The 24,692-nt window shown below is 41.6% G+C and overlaps 1 protein-coding gene and 1 long non-coding RNA gene across 3 annotated transcripts in view; one reads left to right on the top strand and one right to left on the bottom strand.

Moving 5' to 3' along the window:
• MED23 (mediator complex subunit 23) overlaps nt 1-7,163 on the top strand; it is a 43,713-nt gene extending 36,550 nt beyond the window's left edge. For both annotated transcript variants that reach the window (XM_083607594.1, XM_083607593.1), the window contains 6 exons: nt 872-1,037; nt 1,339-1,411; nt 1,887-2,101; nt 2,931-3,051; nt 4,882-5,013; nt 6,053-7,163. In XM_083607594.1, coding sequence (XP_083463720.1) covers nt 872-1,037; nt 1,339-1,411; nt 1,887-2,101; nt 2,931-3,051; nt 4,882-5,013; nt 6,053-6,223 — 878 coding nt within the window. In that variant the 3' untranslated portion in view covers nt 6,224-7,163. The remainder of the gene's footprint in view (nt 1-871; nt 1,038-1,338; nt 1,412-1,886; nt 2,102-2,930; nt 3,052-4,881; nt 5,014-6,052) is intronic.
• Nucleotides 1-24,692, bottom strand: part of LOC310760040 — a 592,410-nt gene that overhangs the window by 444,075 nt on the left and 123,643 nt on the right. The gene's annotated exons all lie outside the window — the stretch shown is intronic.

Below are 24,692 nucleotides of genomic sequence, written 5' to 3'. Positions count from 1 at the left end.
CTACAGTGGTACCTCGCAAGACGAATGCCTCGCAAGACGAAAAACGCGCAAGACGAAAGTGTTTTCCGTTTTTGAGTCGTTCCGCAAGACGAATTTCCCTATGGGCTTGCTTCGCAAGACGAAATGTCTTGCGAGTTCTTGCGAGTTTGTTTCCTTTTTCTTAAAGCCGCTAAGCCGTTAATAGCAGCTAAGCCGCTAATAGCCGTGCTTCGCAAGACGAAAAAACCGCAAGACGAAGAGACTCGCGGAACGGATTAATTTCGTCTTGCGAGGCACCACTGTATTCTCATTATAATGAATTGGTAAATGGCTATGCTCTGGTGCCATTTTCTAGTGCCTCAGCCCGCCCACAGATTTTTATCAAATTACTACTGCAAAATAAGTAGAACATGCATATTTTTAACTCTTTTCGTGTGTTAAATATGTGTAGCTGTCATCCCAAGCATTGGCAGGTTCACCAGAAGTAAACCCTACTGAGTTGAGCCAGACTGGTTTCTTTCTAATTATTTTCCTTTGCTCAATTGACAATTTTAATATTTATTGTAAACCACTTAATATTTTTTCTTTACAACCAAGCAGTACATAAAATTTGTTAAATAAATAAGCACACTTGGAATTTCAGCCTAAGTAAAATTTGTAAATCCAAAAGATCACAGGACCAGTCATTTTCTTAACAAACCACCTTTAGTTCCTTGAACTGGGGAAACCGGCTCAGAATTTCTAATACACTGCATTGCATTATTTGGTGGAAAACACAAAGTGTACAACGCATCATACTCTAACTGTGATGCTCCTGATAGGATGCTAACTTCTTGTTCTAATGGCTGCTTCCTAGTTTCTATAACTGTTCATTTACCTTAATCGCTGTCACCGATGGCTGGCAAATCATCTAGCCCATTCCCAAACTGTGACTGGAGGTTCAATGAATTTCCCAACCCAGCTGCCCACGCTCTCCACGTTACCTGTGTCGAACTCATGGCATTGACTGTGCCAGGAAAGGATGTGGGCAATGCCCTCCTCAATGTTGTGCTGAAAAGGTATGTGAAACTTTCTGAAAGGTGGGGGTGGGGGACACTGTTGTGAAGTTAGGGGCCTGTTAACATATTGCAAAATGTTGTCTAATATCTGTCAAAATGGAAAGATTCCCAGGAACCAAATCACAGAATTGGGGAGCTGGAAGGAACCTTGAGGCTTGTCTAGTCTGCAGCCTTGGCGTTATCAGCATCAACTGAGCTAACCATATTTAGTTGATTTCAATGTATCAGTTCCTTTCAAGTGCCTTTGCCAAAATATTAAATAAAAGAATCATGTGTCTCTCTCCCCCTTCGTTTCTTATAGTCAGCCTTTAGTGCCCAGAGACAATATCACAGCTTGGATGAACGCAATTGGACTCATCATCACTGCGTTACCTGTGAGTCGTCTTGCATTTTGAATTCTGATTTAAGTGAAGAGAAAGCATGCTAAAACATCAAGCCCTGTACAAGAAGTATAATACGGAAGTTAGGGTAACGTTGTTCATTTTTCTTAGTTTTGACTGTAAGTTTGTTCAACGGAATTTGGGTGTGAAGAATCAAAGACAGAGTATGGTGCATCTGAAGCAATTCAGAAAATTGGACACCTTGAGCAGTGTAGAAATTGCTTAGGGTTGCTATTTGAAGAACTCTTAAATGTTTGTTATTAAAACTCAGTTTCCTGCAGCAGTAACTAAGTTGCCATTTGACGCAAACATGGTTCTCCACACATGGGCTTGTGTTTTTTACATTCCCATGCTACAACAATGTGGTGTAGGGTGGAGCCAGAAGAGAGTGGTAATCACATTCCTAAAACATTAGAATTGGGCCACAATGCCCTGATGATTTGAAGTTGCTTTGGCTCTCTTTTCCCAGGAGCCCTACTGGATTGTCCTTCACGAACGGATTGTGAGTGTTATCAACAGTCCTAGCTTGACTTCGGAGACCGAATGGGTTGGTTACCCATTCCAGCTGTTTGACTTCACAGCTTGCCATCAGTCTTACTCCGAGATGTGCTGTAGTTACACTCTGGCATTGGCACATGCAGTCTGGCACCATTCAAGCATTGGCCAGCTTTCCCTCATTCCAAAGTAGGTGTCATGGATTGGCTGGATGAAGAAGAGTGGTGGGAGGCACCAGCTGGGGAAACCCCAGAGGAGGAAGGCTCAGAGCCAGAGGACCGGTGGTGGGACACAGAGGAGCAGTTGGAGGGAGTGGATTGGAGGGGGGAGGTTTCAGATGCTGAAGGGACAACAGGCTTTAGTGAGCAGGAAAAGGGACAGGAAGCAGCTCAGACTCTGAGGCTGGAGCAGGAGGGGGTGTCAAGGGACTGTTGAAGAACACAGAGTCTCCCTCTTCTGCTGCAACAAGCTCCCCTCTCACCCTGGTCTCCAAGAACTTGCAAAGTAATGAGAAGAGCAGAACAGAGGTGCCCAGGCACAGTTTGAGACTGCTTGGGAAACACCTGAGGAGGAGCCTTAGAGATGGTGAAAGCAGGGACCTTCAGTCCTGGCAACTGCTTCATAGGAGCAAGACCTACTGGGGAGTATTGCTGAGAACAAGTATGTTCAGTTCCTTGAATAAAGAGTTAACTTCACTGACAACAAAGATATGCTTCCTTTTTCGCTAACCTGACTCCCGCCATGACAGGCATACTCTATATGATCTCTGAAGATTATTTTCAGCCAAATAAAAATGTGCTGCTTGTATATAAAGCCCACATATAGCCATAAGACATAGCTGATAGGTAAATGTCCTCTGTTAAGTGTGTGTCAGAATATTTGATTGTATGTATCTTAATGTTATTAGCGGCACTTGCCTCTTAACAGAATTTGGCAAATTTCAGGGTATAAAATAGAAAAATATAAAACAAAAAGCTAATAAAAGCACTAACTTAATATAACTTCTAAAATATTACAGGTTTCTCACTGAAGTATTGATACCAGTAGTAAAGACGGAATTTCAGTTACTCTACGTGTATCACCTGGTTGGTCCATTCCTACAGCGGTTCCAGCAGGAGAGGACAAGATGCATGCTAGAGGTATGTGAGATCAAAAGAAATTGCTGCTGTGTATCCGAAGAGTAGGACAGCAAGCTTTTGGACTTTGCTAAATACTGCCTTTCCGGTGAGGATCTCCATGCAAACATTAACCTTGCTCTCCTATCCTTCCAACAAAATTAGTTCAACAAAGAGATAGTTTGTATATCTTTCATTGTGTTTATTCCTCCATCCTCTTTGGAGGACTTCCAATATAACATTTGCAGTGAAGCAAGTTACCGTAGTTGGAGGTTTAATATACCCCTGCCATTGTCATAGGTGCAAGAGAACATATATCACATAATTATGTAATTTTGGGATATCTTACAAAACCTTTGGGGTATTTTCCTTTTCTTTGCTGCCCATTTGCTTTTGTCAGTTTGTTGAAAGAAACACAGCCCAGTTCTCCCGAAATCACTACAGGCACAGCCTCAAATTATATGGACTTTGCATTCAGTCACAGCAGAAAGCAAATTATAGTATTCATCAGCTTGTCTCTTCAAGCACAACAAAGGAGTTTTAAAATAAACTCTCCAGGACATTTTCAGTGTCCTAAAATTAATTATGCTTATGCCATAAGTAGCTAAACAAAGCTGACTTCAAGCTCTGTCTTTGAAGACAGGAAGGAACATCTGTGCCTTTTAAACTCTGCTTTCTGTAGTAAGCCAGGCAGAGCAAGAGATATGAAAAGTGCATAATTAGCTTATTCTCTGCTATTTTTCCTGTCATCTTTGAAGAATAAAAATTCCTGAGTTCTCCTCCTAGAAGTGAGGGTTACTTCCATGGCGCCACCAATTTTCATTTGCCAGCTCTGAAACCCACATATGGCTATGGATTGATGAGTTCATCTTAAACAAAAGAAGCCCCAAATTTAGATAAAGACTAATTTTTTAAAATGTCCACCAGAAATGTCCTCGTGGTTCTTTGGTAGACCACAGAACACCAGTGTATCTGGTAAAAACTATATACAGTTGTCTATCCTATTACCTCTCATCATCAAAGCTCAGTCCTTTTGCAGAATGCTTCAGTAGTATATCTGTATGCAAGATTCAGGTCACTTTATTTTAAATTGAAAGAATGTGATCTGTTGTTTTTAATAACCTTTTACAAGATCTACAGTGGTTCTCAAAGAGTGTCACATGCCACTGTGGTGGGAAGATTCAAGGACAATCAATATTATATTTTAGGGATGATTCACGTTCTTACATAGCTACATTGTTTATAATATGATCATGGGGCATCCAAAAAGTATAAAGTGGGGGTGTGGGTGGCGCTGTGGTCTAAACCATTGAGCCTCTTGGGCTTCCCATGACAGGGTGAGCTCCTGTTGCTCTGTCCCAGCTCCTGCCAACCTAGCAGTTCGAAAGCACACCAGTGCAAGTAGATAAATAGGTACTGCTGCGGCAGGAAGGTAAACAGTGTTTCCATGAGCTCTGGCTTCTGTCACAGTGTTCCATTGCACCAGAAGTGGTTTAGCCATGCTGGCCACATGACCCGGAAAGCTGTCTGTGGACAAATGCTGGCTCCCTCGGCCTGAAAGTAAGATGAGCACCGCAACCCCTTAGTCGCCTTTGACTGGACTTAACTGTCCAGGGGTCCTTTACCTATTATAAAGTAGTGTTACAAATCTAGCACTGCTAGTTGTTTCTTTTTTCTTATCCATGAAAATTTTTAGGCTTGTTGCAAGCAAATTTTTATTCTGAAAGCTTGACCCAGAGAAAAAAGTTTGAGAACCACTGAACCGTAGGCTTCTGCCCCTGCTTGCACTGCTCACCATCCTCAGCTCACCAATACCATGCATATTCAGTAGAGTTTTTGTTTGTGTGGCAATAGATTGGAGTAGCTTTTTATGAAATGCTTCTGGAAGTGGACCAATGCAACACACATCTCAACTACATGGATCCGATATGTGATTTCCTGTATCATGTGAAGTACATGTTTACTGGAGACAGTGTAAAAGACCAAGTAAGTGATGGAAAACCGGAAGTTCCTCTTTTGTATTTTTTGCCAAGTCTCTCTTCTTTTGCTTTATTTTCTCTTTCTCTTTCCTTTCTTTATTTCCATTGTCCCTCTCTTTTATTCTTCTGGTTATTTTAATCTTTTGGAGCCCTAATATCACTGTATTATGGGAAAATGTCAGTTAAGAAATCTTACATACTAGAATTATGTTTTCTATTTTAAATTTTGAAGTGAGTCAACAAAAATAGCATAAAAACTGTTTAAAACCAATAAAGAATCTTGAGTCCTCTTTGTCAGATGCAATAACATGGGGGTAGTTAGAATTATAAGCAGTGAAATGAGAAATGAAATGCAGAACAGTAGAGATGGTGTTAATTACGTTATTAACGGTGGCCATTCACAAAAAACAGATTTTTTTGCAATAGACATCCTGCCATTAGTGAGCCAATTAAAACCTGTATATAAAAGAAATCTGTTATCCTGATTCAATTAACAAGTGTTCTTCTGTAAGCATTGTGAAGCTAAATGAAGACCTTTAAATTTTTATTTTAGACTTTAAACCAGCAGGCCACATTTGACAGGTGGGCCATGCTGACCACTTGTCAGTCACCTGATGTTACAGAAACATCAGGTAATGGGGTGCTTTGAAGTCTGCATGAACATCAAGATTTCAACGCACAACCCAGGCTTGCAAAGAGCCCTGCTCACTGCTTTGAAGCCCTGCTGATCAGCTGTTCTTTGCCACTTCCAAATGCCAAAAGCACTCTTTGCAAGCACCTTCAAGAATATGCTGACCATGAATTGAAGCTTCCCATGGGAAACTCTTTAGTGAGGTCAAACCCACGGAGCTGATAGAAGCAGATTTTAATCTCCGCTTTCTACTGGGATCAGCTGCACTCTGCATTCACCATGGCCCAGCCAATCTCCGCTGGCTTGCTTTACCGCAAGTTAGCTGACTGCTGGTGATAGCAAGGCATTTATCTCCATATATAAATGGACCATTGCTTTATAACCACTTTTTATTTTCCTTTGGCTTTCGTTAAAGGTTGAAAAGATTATTTGCAACCTGAGGCCTGCTTTGAAGCTTCGTCTGCGCTTCATACATATCAGCAAGATGGAGTCTGCAACTGTTCCTCAGCAACCCATAAGCAATGTGTCTCCAGCACCTCAGCCTAGCCAGGTCCCTGTGAACGTGGCCTTGCCAGTGACACAATAGAGGGAGCCCCTAAACTACTGTCTCTGCCAAGGACATCCAAGCAGCACCCAGCATGAATTTCATTTGAGAAGAGCTGGGAGCAGGAAAGTTCCCATTACATTCTTCCTTTTAATGCATCTGAGGACCTACATATTCTATATATGTGCTGCTGCTGCCCTTTTCCAAATCAAAGGAACTCCTTAAGTTCCGCAAACAATGTGGCTCTACAAATACCCAGCTGCTTTAAACAACAACACTGCCCATTGTTGGCCTTGTTTTCTTTACTCATGTCTCATTTTTCTTGCCAGTGGTTAACTTCTGTTTTTGGTAGCATAGATATGTTTACACTGGCAACAGTTAACATTTTGTGCTTTTTTCAGCTTTGGAAAATGATGACGCTTGGGCGAATATAAAGGCTGCGACCCTCATATCATTTAAGGAAGAATAAGCTAAGCTTAAGCTGCTGAGATCCTGTTGGCTTAAAGCCAAGTCTATTAAACCTACTGGCTGGATTTTCTATGAAAACTAGTTGAAGTATTGGTGCAAAAGGCAGACACAAACAACTTCTGACCATGGTGCCAGAATTAGCTGGTGCTGTCTTACTCCGCCAGCAATCCTGCTGCAGTCAGGGATACAATATGGTGATTAAAACACTGTCTATCCAAATCACGAATGAGCAGGCCTCCAGGTTTACAACCAGTATATTTATGTGAAGTGGTGGTGGTGGTTTTAATCAGCCACCTGTGTTTTGAATTTGTGTAATAACTACATTTTATTTTGGACTTGTACTATATACTACTTTTGTTCAAGTTTTATTTTTGCGTAGGGAGGTTGGTGGGGTAGAAAGATTTTTAACCAGATAATGTTTCAACTGCTCGTGGAGATAAGATTTGTAAAATACTGCTCTTATTTCATAACAATGAAAAAAGTGTTTAATAAAAATAGTTTTTATAACTACTGACCTATTTTGCTTGACTGTTGTACTCATTTTACACTGTAGCTTTACCAGTGCTGTAAGACTGGGAATTAGAAAGTTGTCCCTGTTTCTAAACTTTAAGCTCCCTGTGGAACATAGCGTGTGTTTCTTGTTTCAGAACAGTAAAGTTGCTTCTTTAATTGGACACTGGAACAAAAGGGGAAGTGAGGGGTGAGTTTAAACCTGCTCACAAATATGTCCACATTTCCACCCAGTTTGGGGTTCAGGTGAGCAGCTGGGAGGGTTAGGTCACTAGATCACAACTGCTTCCCAGAACATTCCCTTTTTGGCTCTTTCATCGTTGAAACTCTGACCCTAGTTGGGCCAGGGTGTTGAACGAGCAAAACTGCCAAAAAAAAAATCCCTTTGGGGGCTCTCAGTTGTAGTTTGATCCTGCGCTGTGGTCCCCCGCAGTGACAACATTACAGCAAAGCCAGCTCTGACTCTTCAATTTGTTCCAAACAGTTCTGATATATATGTAGTTAAGGCTATTACCAATAAGCACCGAGCCGATAAATAAATTGGATTTTCTTTTGCTGTTAAACTTCTTAGACTTCCAGCTGCTGCAGAAATTTGGCAATTGGGCTGCTGCAGGAAGAGGTCACACGGTACACTTCCCTTTGAAGTGTATCGTAGGCTGACATTTAGGTGGCAAAACTTCAAAAGCAAAACTAGTTCTTTTCTAGACAGAAGCCATGCTTTCACACTGCTTTACTGACTTAACATCTAATTAAAAAGCCAAAAATTACTGCAACGTTTTTTCAGCCCCTCTGACTCAAGCACAAGAGGCAAGGGATATCTAAGAGGCAGATTATTGAGGAATTTCTCCCAATAAGCCCTTTTCCTGCAACAGCTGGATCCTCCTGTCCTTTCTAACAGTTGTATGACACCTCCAGACTGCCATTTTTTTGTGGGAATATAATTCAAGCACATACTGGAACTTTAGGTTTGCACAGTTAAAGGGTCTGTCGGCCTAATGCAAGAAATTGTTTTGAGTTTGGGGGAGGGGGATCAGACTTTGCAGTTAGGAAAGTGATAGGTAAATATATGAAATGTGAGATGGAACAAGACATTAACATGCAGACGTGTAAACACACTGCAAGCAAATCAGGATGTATGTTAGACGAATGCTCATTGCTACCATCTTGCAAGGAAATCAGAATGAATGCTCAAAGAACGGCTATAATCAAACCAACAACTAAGTTTTTTGCAAGCCAATTAGGATGAGTGCATGATAAACGGGTCATTCAGAAGCATTCATATTGAAGACAGATTGGCATTGTATGTAACCTAAAACTGCAACAACTGTTGCCCAAATGCAATTTGAAGTCATTTTCAAGACTGCAAAGGTATCATTTCCAGTCTCATGCTAAAGTAGCGCTGAGGAAACTGGAGGTCCTGCAGGAGGTCCTGGAATACAAACTCCCATCATTCCCAACCACTGGCCAGGGCTATTGGGAAGGCCACAGGCTCCCCACCCTTGTTCTTAATGCCTGTGCTCCCAAAACCCTTATTTGCTGATTTAGCTAATCTGATCTGTATTGTGTTTCTTTGAGACTTGCTGAAGTTTGGGCTCCAGTCATGGCCCATTATTGCTTACTGGCAACTATGGGTTAGATCCAGACTTGTGCCTACTGGACTACCAGTCTAGTTGGAGAAAGCAGCCAGGAGATGGTACCATATTATGTATTCATATAGGTTTTTAAATTATATTTTTATTGCTGCTTTTATTTTTTATATTGTATTTTACTATGTTGCAATTTGAATTCTACAATAAAGTCCACCATGTAATAAATAAAAGCAGCAGTAAAATACCAATACAAACCATACAGCATCTAGCACAACACAATGCAATTGCTACAAGCAGCAGAAAAATGATTAAGTGGTCCATCAAGACCCTCAGCAATTGTTAAGTAGTCGTGGGGGTGGGGGGTGGCAAACCACTTCTCTAGTGTGTGCATTGGCATGCATGCAGGGGCACTTCTGCAGGGAAGTTTACTGCAGACCCTGGTGCTTATGCATGCATGTATGTTCTTTGCAGCATCTATGCAATGTTGTCTTCATCAAAAAGATTGTCCAATATTTTCCCGTTTGCTCCAGATTTCACATTTCCACAGAAAATCTGATAAGCAAACACACACACAAAAGAACCACCCCACCGCGTGGAAAACAGTAAATCCAGATTAAATGGGGGAGGGAGGATTTTGAATTGGCATTTTTCTGAGGTTAATGTTATATGGGCACTGCGATAAACTTGCAGGCATGAGCAGCACCAAGTCCAAAATAAATTGTTGTGCTGAAGCACCACAACTCTATGCCACAGGGCTAGGAAGTGTCCTCTGGCATAATACTTCTGCAGTAGAAATCCTTTTTTAAAAAGTTTGTCATAGCCTAAGGCCATCAGCCATTGCAGGTTATCAGGTTTCCCTATCAATCTTTGCCTAGGCCATCATGGTTCCTCAAGCTTTCACTTGATAAAATTTATCACATCAACAGGCTCTGAAAAGGCTGAATGTGCCCTGCAGTAGCTTATAAATCGAAGTTCTCTGGTTTAATTACACTGTGGTGTCTTATTAAAATGCAAATGGATAATATTTCTCAGAAGAATATTAGTGGTGCATGCTGTGAGTCTGTTAACATTAATGGGATACTCAGCAATTTATAGTCAGATTCTTTTTAAAAGAAAATTGCTCTAGACTAGTGTGGGTGAGAGACATCTTTTCCCTGCATACATACACATTCCCTTAGACATACGGTGCACATACCCCTATGCTAAGCGCGGGGAGCCCAAACTTGGCCAATGAGCCCATTATCCCCAAACCAGGCCCACATCAACTGATGGGCAGGAGAACAGGGGTTAATTCCACATTAAGCCAAAGCAGCAGAATTTCATCCCCATTCACCGGCTGAGCTTGAAGCCCTGTGCAAAAGCAACCTTTGAAGCAGCTTGTGCACAGGAGGCTTCTGCAAAAGCTTTAAGAGAGCCCTTCTGCCCATGTTTGAGAGACTGGAGGCTCAAACAGGACCAGGGGGCTTAAAAGGGAGACAGGAAGACTGAGGAAAGGCTTTGTGAGTCTCCTCCCACTTTTAAGCATCAGATATCGGATTGCAATAGATTTTGACGGGTGGGCAAACTTAGCCCACAAGCCAGATCCCTATAGCACGCTTCTCAGGTGCAGACAATGAGTTTATAGTCAATGCTTGGAAAGTGCTGTGTACATGGCTTTGCAGGCACCACCGATCAACTGATCAGTGGTGGCTGCAAACCCCTTTCATCTAAGCCCTGCCTTTACCAGCCCCACAACTGATGTCATATATGATGTCAGGTGTAGGACAGGTGGGCGTGGCTTGAGTGAAACAGCCTAGCAGGCCAAATAAGGGCCCCTAGTGGGCCTAATTAGGCCCAGGCATCAAGAGGTCCCCCAGCCCTCCTTGCTTTAGGACATTAATGGGGCTGTGGATGGAAAGTGCCCCATGGCATAAGTCTGCATTATATATAAAAAAATGAACCATCTTCTTAAAAATTTAAGAACAGCAATGTAAAATTGAAACAGCCCTTCTACAGACATGAAAGTAGTTCGGTAGACTTCTAAAAACAGAAGGCATAATTTCTTTGGAAATAATTCTTTAGAAATTCTTCTGATTGACTCACAATTCAGCTATGTATAGAACCACCTCAGAGGCAGCAGTCATTACAAATGTCTGAATTCAAAACAAGCACACAATGTTAATGAGGGGGCGCTCTCAGAGGAATGAAACAGCTTTCTTGTGTTTTAATAAGTCAAAACAGCGAAGAGATTTTTAACTTTCTTTTCTCTCTGAATAGCATTTTGGCTTGGACTACAACAGGGATGGGAGTCTGTGACCTTCCAGATATTGTTAGACTATGGCTTCCATAACCCCTGGCCACCAGACATGCTGGGCCAGAGCAGACAGGAGCCGGGAATCCATGTGGGGGATGTGCAAAATAACGAAAGTGTTGTGTGAAATGATACATAATGAGTTGGGGGGGGGGGAATGTTTAAAATAACCTTTGTGGAAAAAGCTTTTCTATTAAGAATTATAGGTGATGAAATACCAGAGGAGCAGAAGAGACTATTTATGCGATGACAGCTGCAAGCATGCTTTTCACCGAGAGATGGAAGGAAGATAAAGTTCTAACCAGAGAAGAATAGATAATCAAGATGATGGACTCAGTGGCGGAGAGCAGGCAGGGCGGGGCTGGCATGCACCCTGAGGGTGTGGCAATCCACCCGCACTCCTCTTCCTCTGCCAGTGGATGGACTATGCCGAAAGGGCAAAACTGACGGGGAGGATCAGAAACCAAGGAGACAGGAAATTTAATAAAGAATGGAAAACATTTATCATTTCTGTTACAGAACACTGTACACAGTTAAAAATGTTAGCAGGATTAATATAACACTTGTAATATAATAATTCTATGGTTACAAATGGAAATCTGAACACAATCTGGATAATATTATAAGATGCAGTATAAAATGAAGTACTATGGAAACCACAGGGGAAGGGAGGAGGCAAGTCCAAGGATTCAGGGAATCCTATATATGTATAAAATTGACCATATCTGAATGTAAATGATATTTGTAAAAACTTTTTTAAAAATTAATTTTAAAAAATAGTTGAGAATCCAACATCTAGAAAGCCACCAGGTCCCCATCCCTGTGATGCAAAATAAGAGTGAAACAGTTCTAGTCTCAGACTAGAAAAGGAACTCCTTAGTTCAAAGTGCAGAAAATAAAAATAGAATCATTCATAAATCTACCTCATTGTAAGCTTATTTCTATTATCATTTTAAGTTTTTAATTTATGAATTATCGCCGTTTACAAATTTGTTTAAAATAACAGAAATAAAGTCACAAGAAGCATCTCCTTTATATAACAGAGTCTAAAGACCATTTGAAGATTCATATATAAATAGCAGCATTTATAAATCTAACGGAACAATGATTACCTCTCCTTTTGAAAACGAAGCTCCAGTTATCCTAATGGAGGACTTATTCTTGAGACTGCTCCCACAGTAACTCTTAGCTGGATCTCCAGAAAGACTCTCCTTTGACTGGATATCAGGGTATTCACCTCCTGATAAATAAAATTAAATTAAATATATTATGGAAGTTTCTCTTTCCAATATCTTACAGTTAATACATGTTTACTTTCAAGTTTTGTGCATTTCTAGTAATTATATGGCAACCTAGTTGCTTTCCATGCCTACATCACAGAAATTGGTGCGACTTGCATTCTTAAGTGATCAGAACTCCCACTGGTTACAATTTATAGAAGCTTTGCTAATTTACTCTGGACTCCATCCTACATGGAAAAGGCTTCAAATTATCTTAAAAATGAATACACCACACAATTTGTTCTGATGCTTATTTAATGTACTTGGAATGACAAAGCTTTTGTCCGGGATCAAATACCGGCTTAACGCTTCTCATTTATGCAATTCCTTTTTGAAGTATAACCTTACATTTCCTTTAAAATGTTCCGTAGGTGAAGTTGCTGTTGTTGTTTTAAAAAAGGGCTGCCCTTGCTCTAGCTGCAAAATCCTGTTGAAGTAAAATCAGCAAAATCCATGCTGAAGAGACCATGTCATAGGCGGAACCAACCAGCGGCAGGCTGGCTACCCTGCCTGCTACATTTTCAGATCCACTTGGGTTGCATACACTTGGGTTTTCCCATTTTTGTGGAAAAGGAGAGAACATAGATTGGTCTTGGTGCCTGACATACACTGAACCATTTAAGAAACAGATGATAAGAATCCCCTTAAACCTACATACCAAGGCTACTCCAATAACATGAAATTACCAAGAGGCTTTCAGCCCGGATGCTGGTAGGATGGTGCCATCATGTTACCGCAATGTTCCAGACTATACATTAGCTTTTGAGCATAATTCAGGGTGCTCGGGTTGCCAACATGCCACCTTTAAGGTCTTTGCCTGATGCCCAGTGCCCCCAAAATCTCCAAGCCCCACACCACATTCATTGCCCTTTTGTTGTGAGGCATCAAGGATGAAGATCCTTCCTTCTTCCTTGAAAAATGCAATGGGTTTATTCAACTAACCTTTACACAGAACAATTGAAAGTAATGGCCATGTTTCACTTAGCTCTATTATTTTCAGTGAGTCTGAATAAAAGTTACTAGAATGCAACCTATAGAAGTGAAGGAGGAAGTTGGAAAAGTGACACTCTTCCCCACTTCCTCTTTTAGCTCTTTGGGCTTAGAATCAGAATAGTAGAGTTGGAAGGGATCTCAAGGGTCACCTGCTCCAACCCCCTGCAATGCAGGAATCTCAGCTAAAGCATCCATGGCAGAGAACCATCCAAACTCTGCTTAAAAACCTCCACGCAAGGAGAGTTCGCCACCTCCCAAGGGAATAAATTCCTCTGCCAAACAGCTCTTACAATCAGAAAGTGCTTCCAAATGTTTCGTTGGAATCTCATTTCTTGTAACTTGAATCCATTGGTTCGAGTCCTGCCCTCTGGAACTTCTCAAGGCTCAGATTAATTCTATTGAGTCGTTTATCCAGATCCCTTGAGAAAGAGGGATGTGTGTACTCATGCACTTTGCATTAATCTGGGATTTGGGGGGGGGGGTGGCACAGAGAAGTGACCAGAAGGGGTGGCACACACAACATTCACTCAAAACTCCAAATAAAAAGTTGGATGACCCCTGATAAAGCAATAATAGGCCTGAACCAAACATATCTGCTCCTTCCACTATGCTCCACAAGTATCTAAGATTCCCAGAAACTATATACAAGACAATAGATATAAGTCCTATTTGGTAATTTTGAACATGCAGCAGGAGACCAAGGCATTCACCCTGTGCCCACTCTGGCCTGTGCAACGCACACCCACACACCAATGTTGCCTGCAATGGACAGGCTGTCTGCAGCAGAATAGTCTAAGTTCAAATTATAGCATAGCCTAAATGTTTTGGCAAGCTGCCTCACTGCAAAAATCCACCAAATGTGCAGAGAGTACAGTGGTACCTCGGGTTAAGTACTTAATTCGTTCCGGAGGTCCGTTCTTAACCTGAAACTGTTCTTATATTATATTTTTATTAGTTTTCAAATACAAAAACAAATGTATACATTCCATACATCTTAATTACATCTTACTTCTCTTTTTTGACTTCCCTCAATTTGTCTGCCATTCCTTCCTATTGTTACTTTTTACACATTTCTGTCCTTTTAACCCTTTCCCCTCACAGAGCTTCCTTAAAGCTTACAAACGTAATTTTATTATCACTCAGTTTTTGCATATATTGGATAAACTTTTCCCAATCTTCTGTAAATCTTTGATCTCGTTGATTCCAGATCCTTCCTGTCATTCTGTCCAGTTCTGCATAATCCATCATTTTAGTTCTCCATTCTTCTATCGTAGGTAATTTCTCCTGTTTCCATTTCTGGGCCATCAATATTCTTGCTGCTGTCACTGCATATAAAAATAACTTCTTTTCTTTCTTATTTATCTCATTACCTGTAATGCCTAGTAAAAATGCTTCTGGTTTCTTAACAAATGTATATTTCAACATTTTCTTCAATTCATTATAAATCATTTCCCAAAAGCATTTTACCTTCTTACATTCCCAACACATATGAAAAAGGTACCTTCTTTTTCTTTACATTTCCAACATTTGTTACTTATCTTATACATTTTTGCTAACTTCACAGGTGTTACATACCATCGGTACATCATTTTCATAATATTTTATTTTATAACTGTGCATGCAGTGAATCTTAAACCATCTTTCCAAAGTCTTTCCCAATCCTCCATTTGAATATTATGCCCTATATCTTTGGCCCAGTCGATCATAACTGATTTTACCTCCTCATCCTTCGTACACCATTCCAGTAATATCTTATACATTTTTGCTAAATTCTTATAATTATTCAATATTTCTGTCTGAAATTTTGATTCTTTGTCAGCAAAACCCCTCTGATTTAAATCTTTTCTAAACATCATTAATTTGAAAATAATGCAGCCAGTCATTCACATAGTCCTTAACGTCTTCAAATGATCTCATTTTCCATTTTCCTACACTTTTACACATTAACTTCTCATATGTCACCCAACCCCCTGTCATATTGACTTTCTTCACACTTATCGCCTCCAACGGCGACAACCAATATGGAGTTTTTTGTTCCAACAAGTTTTTATATCTTTCCCACACTTCAAAAGGTAAAGGTAAAGGTACCCCTGCCCATACGGGCCAGTCTTGCCAGACTCTAGGGTTGTGCGCTCATCTCACTCTATAGGCCGGGAGCCAGCGCTGTCCGCAGACACTTCCGGGTCACGTGGCCAGCGTGACAAGCTGCATCTGGCGAGCCAGCGCAGCACACAGAACGCCGTTTACCTTCCCGCTATAAAGCGGTACCTATTTATCTACTTGCACCCGGGGGTGCTTTCAAACTGCTAGGTTGGCAGGCGCTGGGACCGAACGACGGGAGCGCACCCCACCACGGGGATTCGATCCGCCGACCATGCGATTGGCAAGTCCTAGGCGCTGAGGCTTTTACCCACAGTGCCACCCGCGTCCCTCCCACACTTCAAAGACCTTCTTATAATGTGATTTTCAAAACCTTTATGTACTCGTCTCTTGTCATACCACAAATACGCGTGCCACCCAAATCTATTATCAAAACCTTCAAGATCTAACACATCCGTGTCTTCTAATTTCATCCATTCCTTCAACCAACAGAGGCAAGATGCTTTGTAATACAATTTCAAGTTTGGCAGGGCGAAGCCTCCTCTTTCTTTTGCGTCCGTCAATATCTTAAATTTTATCCTCGGCTTCTTACCCTGCCAGATATACCTTGAAATTTCTCGTTGCCAATTTTTAAAAATCGCTGCCCCTTTGATTACTGGAACTGTTTGAAACAAGAATAACATCTTTGGTAGCACATTCATTTTTATGGTTGCAATTCTTCCCCAAAATGACAATTTCATTCTTCCCCACACTTCTAAGTCCCTTTTGATCTTATTCCATGTTGGAATATAATTATTCTGAAACAAATCAATACTCCTGGGGGTTAACCAAACTCCTAAATATTTAACTTTCTTTACCACTTCTATTTCAGTTTGCTGCTGTAATCTGTTTACATTCTCCGAATCTACATTTTTAGTAATTGCTTTAGTTTTTTTCTTATTCAGAATGAATCCTGCCAACTGACCAAACTGGTCCATTTCTTTCAACACTTCTGTTACCGTGTTCATGGGATCTTCCAAAGTTAATACTAAGTCATCCGCAAAGGCTTTAACCTTAAATTCTTTTCTACCCACCGTTACCCCTTTTATCTGATCATTACTTCTAATTGCCCCTAAAAACACTTCCAGGACCGTGATAAATAACAGAGGTGATAAAGGACATCCTTGTCTTGTTCTATTTCTAACTATTTCCAAACACACACACAAATTCATAATGAGTTTTATAGAAACTAGTACAGTGGTACCTCGGGTTAAGTACTTAATTCGTTCCGGAGGTCCATACTTAACCTGAAACTGTTCTTAACCTGAAGCACCACTTTAGCTAATGGGGCCTCCTGCTGCTGCTGCGCCACCGGAGCACGATTTCTGTTCTCATCCTGAGGCAAAATTCTTAACCTGAAGCACTATTTCTGGGTTAGCGGAGTCTGTAACCTGAAGCGACTAACCTGAAGCGTATGTAACCTGAGGTGCCACTGTATTGGGGAAGGGCAGGAGTAGGACACAACCATGTGGTGGCGGCAAGAGACTGAGGAAGTACAGCTCCGCTCGCCTGCCTCTCGTGATACTAGTTGCATGTGAGCACCCCAAAAGACCACGAAGCATAATGTGTAGAAATATTTGAAGGCTGCCTTTTGAATTCAGCTGCCTTGTCTGGAACATGCTCAGGTTGCCTGGAAATGCCAACTCAGGCTGAAAAACAAACCCACTTTGCAAACATGGAGTCATTTGCAACTGACATGCAAATTGTGTTCACTGATGTGCAAATTGTGTTCATGTGGTGCCAGTTTTCCTGAACGTTTTCGAAAGTGAATGATTTCTAATTGGTACATTGTGTCCCCCAGCACAACTTAAAACTATTTATTTACTCTTAAAGTGAAGTTATACAATACAATATTTTCTTTTGAAATGTTTGAGGGTTTTTTGTTAACTTTGTGTTAAATATGCATTCTGTAGTTGACCTTTGTAATATTTTATTTTGAAATCTTTAAGATAATATTTTACTTTCCTGTTAATTATGTTGCTTTGACTGTATGCTTTATATCTGACTTTCTTCAGTAATGTTTTATTCTGGATTGTTTTATCGATGTTTTAATGTGCTGTAAACCACTTTGAGATTTTTCTTTAAAATATAAAGATGTATAGAAATGAAATGAATAATAAGCTTAACTGAAGCATTTCAATTTGTTACATAGCCATGATTTTAACGTTTGTATTATTTGTATCAGAAGTAATTCCCTGTGAGTTCAATCAAACTTACTTCCTCAGTCTCATTAGTGTGCTGACTCTGCTTGTAGCTAAGTGAAAGTTTATTGATTTCTGTCAGGTGATGGGAACATAAACCTTTGTAGACCTCAGTCAAATGACAAGGGCCAAGACATACCATATTTTTACATAGCAGCAGCACAGTGGGTCACCTTGTCGTTGCCCAAGTGATTATATAGTATTTTGGATTCATGGCTTTTGTTTTCTGATGATACAGGGCATGACTGTATCCCAGAAAATGGTCAATGTTCTCTTTCAGTTCAGTTTTATAGCTAATAATTTCCCACTGGGCGATAGAAATGGTTTCATGCTAAGAGCACTCAAAATTTAATCCTTATTATATGAGGCAGGTGCCGCTATTATCACAGAATTGTACACAGATAGTCAGCTATTAACTATACGACTTGTTTTTTCACCAGCTAATTATCCAGTGCTCAGTGAGTCACAAAATAATGTGTGTGAACTGTTGAGGTTTTAAAAAAAAAGTCATTTTTGGTGTTTGACGGCTCATGCAGGAAACCACAATATACTGCAGTCATCAAGTTAAGAAGATGGATGTTTGAACCAGACCACATAACAAGAAGAGATCCCATTGGTTTGTGGTACGATATCCACATAATACACCATAAAGCTGTGATCAGTGCAGCCTCTTCTTTATGACAAACCATTTACTACTTATTTATTTATTACATTTGTATCCATCTTTACACCATGGAGCTCAAGGGAATAGTAAATAAATAAATAAATAAATATTATTTATACCCCGCCCTCCCCGACTGAGATCGAGACCGGGCTCAGGGCAGCTAACACCATATCTATAAAATACATTAAAAACACAAAATCAAACGAATTGTTTAAAATACATTTCGAATCACATTTAAAATCAAAGTAAAATTAAGTGGGAACCCACATATCATAACCATAGGAGTAAGGAATTAAAATTTCACCAGGCCCGGCCACCCGTGCAGGTCTCATATGGGCTGATAGAAAAAGCCAAAGAGGCCACTTACATACAGTGTCCCACAGAGAGAAGGGTGTCAGACTGGGCCCAGACCAAAGGCCTGGCGGAACAGCTCCATCTTGCAGGCCCTGCGGAAAGATGTCAAATCCCGCAGGGCCCTGGTCTCTTGCGACAGAGCGTTCCACCAGACTGGGGCCAGGGCTGAAAAGGCCCTGGGCTCTGGTCAAGACCAGTCTAACCTCCTTGAGGCCTGGAACCTCCAAAGTATTATTGTTTGTAGACCGTAAGGTCCTCTGCGGGCGTACCAGGAGAGGTGGTCCCATAAGTACAAAGGTCCTAGGCCGTATAGGGCTTTAAAGGTTAAAACCAGCGCTTTAAACCTGACTCTGTACTCCACTAGGAACCAGTGCAGCTGGTTCCTAGCTCCACTAGGCTCCACTAGGAACCAGTGTGGTCCCGTGGCGAGGACCTCGTAAGGAGCCTCGCTGAAGCATTCTGCACCCGCTGGAGTTTCTGGGTCAGCTTCAAGGACAGTCCTGCGTAGAGTGAATTACAATAATCAAGCCTGGAAGTGACCGTCGCATGGATCACCGTGGCAAGATCAGGGAGACAAAGGTAAGGGACCAGCTGCTTAGCAATGCGGAGGTGGAAAAAATGCTGCCTTTGCCGCAGTTGCAACCTGCGCCTCCATAGAAAGGGAGGCATCAAAGTTTACACCCAAACTCCTGACAAAAGGCACTGGCACTTTAATTGCGCCCCCGCAAGAGATGGAGTTGGCCCCCCAACCCCAAGTTGTCCCAACTCAACCAGAAGACCTCTGTCTTTGAAGGATTTAACTTCAATCGGCTCCCACGCAGCCATCCAGCCAAAGCTTCCAAGGATCTGGTCAGTGTGTCTGGGGCCGAGTCAGGATGGCCGCCCATCAACAGATAGAGCTGGGTGTCATCAGCATATTGGTGACAACCTAGCCTGAAATTCTGGACAAGCTGGGTAAGGGGGCGCATAAAGATGTTAAAAAGCATCAGGGAAAGGATTGCGCCCTGGGGCACTCCACACACCAAGGGGTGCCACAACGACAACTCCTCCCCTAGCACCACCCTCTGTCCCCGACCTGAAAGGAAAGAGCGCAGCCACTGTAAGGCTGTGCCCTGAATCCCCATGTCAGCAAGGCAGTGGTCCAAAAGTTTGTGGTTGACCATGTTGACCATGGTTCTCTCGCTCCTCATTTTTTCCTTACAACAACCCAGTGAGGTAGGTTAGGCTGAGAGACAGTGAGTTGCTGAAAGTCTTCCCAATGAGCTTCCTGACCAAGTGGGTATTTCAACCCTGGTCACCCATGTCCGAGTTCAACACTAACCGCTACACTGACTCAATATACAATATTAACAACCCAAATAAAACAGTGCTGCACTTCTTTTTTCTTATGCCATCCTTTCCGCTTCCTTTTTCTACTCAAGGAAATGAGCTTGTAGTCAACCTGACAGAACCACTTACCCTCCAAATTTGACTGCGAATGACAAACCGAGATCAACCTTTGTCACAACAAAGTAGCTGCTCTGCTAACAGGTGACACCTGTGTGTTCTACAAACAACGGATAAATCTATGGTTAGAGTCTCACTTCCTCATGTGACGGGCTGCAAGGCTGTGCATAAGGGGAAGTCAAGGGAAACAAGAAGTTTGATTTCCAAATGTTAGTGTAGGACAGAGCTTCATCATTTGGTGCCTGGGCTGCAAAGCCAGGGCCCTTTATATCTGAAATGAAACCTAAAGCCTTAGACACACCTAGTCGGGACAGCTTTGCACAATCATTCTACTCATATGATTCATCATCATCATCATTTTTAATTTGCATACTGTCTTTCTATCTTACAATACTCAAGGCGGTTTACAAGCTGAAGAAACAAAAAATGTACATTTTATAACAATCTAATGCAATACAAAAATGTGATAATAAAACATAACTTTAAAATAGGCAACCTACGTCAAAAAAGTAACATTCAACAATCATTAGACTAGTATTAAATAATAATAACATAAAAGTTAAACACTCAACAGTTACAATAAATAATTTCTAAACTATAATCAATAAAACAACGGCAAGCCACAGTACATAAATACAATACAAATTGAAATTCAGATTGTAGTTTCCTAAAAATAGCTGTAGGTCGCAATCCTAAGCATAGGTAAAGGTAAAGGGACCCCTGACCATTAGGTCCAGTCATGGCCGACTCTGGGGTTGCGGCGCTCATCTCGCTTTATTGGCCGAGGGAGCTGGCATACAGCTTCTGGGTCATGTGGCCAGCATGACCAAACTGCTTCTGGCGAACCAGAGCAGCGCACGGAAACGCCGTTTACCTTCCCGCCGGAGCAGTACCTATCTATCTACTTGCACTTTGACGTGCTTTCGAACTGCTAGGTTGGCATGAGCAGGGACCGAGCAACGGGAGCTCACCCCGTCGCGGGGATTCGAACCGCCGACCTTCTAATTGGCAAGTCCTAGGCTCTGTGCTTTAACCCACAGCGCCACCCACATCCCACTTCAGTTCAAATATATGAACGCCTCCACTTTAATTCTATGTTAAATCATTAGGAGATAACATTGTCTTTAATGCTTTAAAAAATGGCTTCTATTGCCCCCCTCCACCATCTTGCCATGTTATTCATATGATAAACACAATAGCACACAGCAAAAATGGGTGGGGTGGGGAATGGGATATTTCGCAAAATGTTTTGCCTGTATGGAATGAAAGTTGCCTTTGGGTGATTTGTTGTTGTTGTTGCCCCTTTGCAAAGAGGCAGAAAAAAGTTTGCAAGGAATAGTGTCAGAAGGAATGCATTCCTGTTGCCGTAATAATCAGTGTAGCAATAGGCAGGTTATCAGAGCATGTATCCCTCAATGACGTGGTGGTATAACCACCTCTGATTGGTTATGTAGCACTGTGGTGTCATTGTGTTCACTATATGATTCCTAAGTGGCTGTAATCCTGCAGTTAATGTGCCTTTTCAAGTGAAAAAATGGCACCCACCCAAGCAGCAGCAGATAGAGGAAAATGGGTACAAAGGCATGGGGGGAAATGCAGTAACCACCTTGCAATATCACTTTGGTGAGAACTCCTGTTCTGCCAAGCTTTTGATAGGTGGTGTTTTTTTTAATGGTGAACCCGGTTTCTGGTTTTATCTGCTGCAGCCCATTTCCATTTTTTAATTTTTCTGTTTTACAATGTTATGGAAAAGGGGGTTGAGCTGGATGAGCTTCCAGTGTCCCTTCCAACTCAATGGCACAGTCGAAGCACATTAGCAGCTACCAAAGAACAAAGCACACATCTAGAATGCAGGCTGAAAGACTTTAAGAGTTCCACTGCTCTCTCACTACATAACACAAAGGGCCATTGCAAAGGGCCAGAACACACCAGGCCCAAAGAACAGTATTTGCACAATGAACTCCCAAGGAACAGACTCAGAAAAAGAAGAAAGGCAGTTGTACAATCTTTCTATTTTCGCATTATATATTTGTCCCTGCAGGTGACCTGTGGTGTCCCAGGACACCAGGACACTCCGAAAAACAGTTGACATTGAGGCAGGAAGCCCACAAACCCCAGACCATTTTCTTGTCTCCAGACCCATACAGAAATTGAGATAAGATACCACTCTGCCTTTTCTTCTCAAGAGTGTCTTCTTGCTTACTAATCCAGTAAAGGACTCAAAATGGATTCACTGGCAATACAGGTGTTCTGGAATTCTAACTAGGATCAAGGTATGGCTGCTTCTTCTCATCCACTAGCTTCTTCAACCTCGGCCCTCCAGATGTTTTGAGACTACAATTCCCATCATACCTGACCACTGGTCCTGCTAGCTAGGGATCATGGGAGTTGTAGACCAAAAACATCTGGAGGGCCAAGGTTGAGGAAGCCTGCACTAGACAACCACTCAGGAATTTCACCTTTATCAAGGGGTGCCTGACAGCCTATGCAGCAGTGCCTTGCAGAACAATGAAAAGGGAACAGTGGAAACAGTGAAAGGGAAGGAAAAACATACAGAGCTATTTTTGTCCTCTGCTAGTCCTATGTCCCATGAGTGGCAGAAAAATCTACTCCAGAACACTTGGTTCCATTTTCCACATTAAAGCTATTTCTATTAGGGCAGAGTACAATATGAAAACAGACCTCATATTGTACCTCAAATACTGAAACGACCTTCTAGAGAATCACATTAAAACTGAAGGTAAGAATATTTAATGAAACTCCATGCTCAGATATAATCACAGATTGAGTACCAGGTCTAGCAATAAAACCATAATGTAATTTAGTTCAGTGGTGTTAATCTGTTTCAGAAGACTTGTTTCACATTCTGTATTTTTTTTTAGATAAGAGGTACATAAGTTATCCTAAATGGTATTATGATAAATGATAATATAATATTTAATCCCAAATAGACATAGCCAGAGTATAGTTGAAAGAGGGCTTCATTGTGCCCGAGTCAAAAAGGGCTTTGCATCATATTTTGGATGTTTTGTCAGAAAGGTGCTTTCACAAACCAACGTTGCTGAAATCTTGGTGACAATTATGCAGGCAGAGGCCAATGTTTCATTTTCAAGCACTGGGAATCATTTATAAAAAGATGTTTACTAAGTCCAGAACAGGTTTTAAAAATTGATAAGTGAAAGGAGTTATTTCCCATGCCATAAAAACATTTATCTTGCCCCACTTTTGCTTCTGGTCAAATGGGACTGTTTTTGTTTTGCTTCTGTATTTAATTTCCCAGGTTTTGCAGGCGTTTGAAGCCCTGTTTACAAGGGAAGTGGTAGGGTGAGTGTTCACCAGCTTTTGCCAACCTAGTACCCTCCAGATATTTTAGACTGCAACTCAGCTTAGGTCCATCCAGCCCCAGGCTGTCAAAGTCATCTTTAGACTATGAATGACTGGATGAATCCAGCAGACCACAAGGAGGCACCAGAACGGCAAAATCAGACATCAATTGTTGCTCGAATTGTTATTCCTTTTCAGTTTGAAAAGCAACAAACACTGATTTCCTGAATTGCAACCAAGTTTTAATTATAATCCTATGCCATTAGGTCCATTTCTTCTCCATTTACCCATGCCTGCTCTGGCTAATATGCTAATAAAGCTTTGCTCCTCCTGAATGTTTTATTTATTTCTTAGATGTTTCAGCTCCCATCCCAGCATAAGGCTCCCAGAGCAGCATACAATGGCAAGAACAAATTAAATACAACAAAATGCAGTCATAAAACCAATGAAGCAGCCATCGCCTTTTTCAGATGAAAAAAAACAAGCAAAAGCCATAAAAAGGCAAAATAAATGGGAGCAATAAAAGTCACCGAAGAAGCAGCCTTTAACCAGATGAGCAAAAATCCAACAGAAACCATAAAAACACAAACACAGCTATACAACATGCTGGGATGCCTGGGCATTCCCTTCACCGGGAAGCGCAAGGACATCAAAGTTGGCACCAGGCAAGCATCTATGGGGAGAGCATTTCAAATGCAAGGGACCAGGACTGAGAAGATGCTCTCTCGCTAGTCACTGCTTACCTGACTTTGGAAGGCAGGGGGACTTAAGAGAAGCCTCTCGCTATGACCATGTGGTTTAGGCCAGAGGTAGGGAGTCTTCCCTCTTCTCACGGGGGAAAAAGTGAGCAGGGGCCACAGACTAGCTGGGCCAAAATATACATCCACACCTGCACACTCTTTTCAGACATTCATATGTGCACACACCCCATTCAAGCAGATTCAGGTGACAGAAGGAGCTTCTTCAATATACTGACATTATTTTTGGTCTTTTTCAGTAAGATTGAATCAATGACCTTGGGCGGTTAGCTGTTTGAAGTTAATTGTGTTGTTGTTGCTGCCACCATGAAGAATCAAAAGGAAAGGACTGACTCCTTGCAAGCAGGGTTAAAGAAAGTCTGCTGCTTCCTCCCTTCCAGCCAATGCCATGGTCCACAAGCCTTACCTAAGACAGACGGGAGACAGCACCTGAAGCTTCATTTCTGCATAGAGCTGGACCTCAGACTACTTGCTCCAGCAGCAACCACCACAGGA

This window comes from Podarcis filfolensis, assembly GCF_964270895.1.
Source record: "Podarcis filfolensis genome assembly, chromosome: 3".
NCBI lineage: Eukaryota > Metazoa > Chordata > Lepidosauria > Squamata > Lacertidae > Podarcis > Podarcis filfolensis.
The sequence above is the reverse complement of the archived record's forward strand: the minus strand, read 5'-3'. Positions and strand labels throughout refer to the sequence as shown.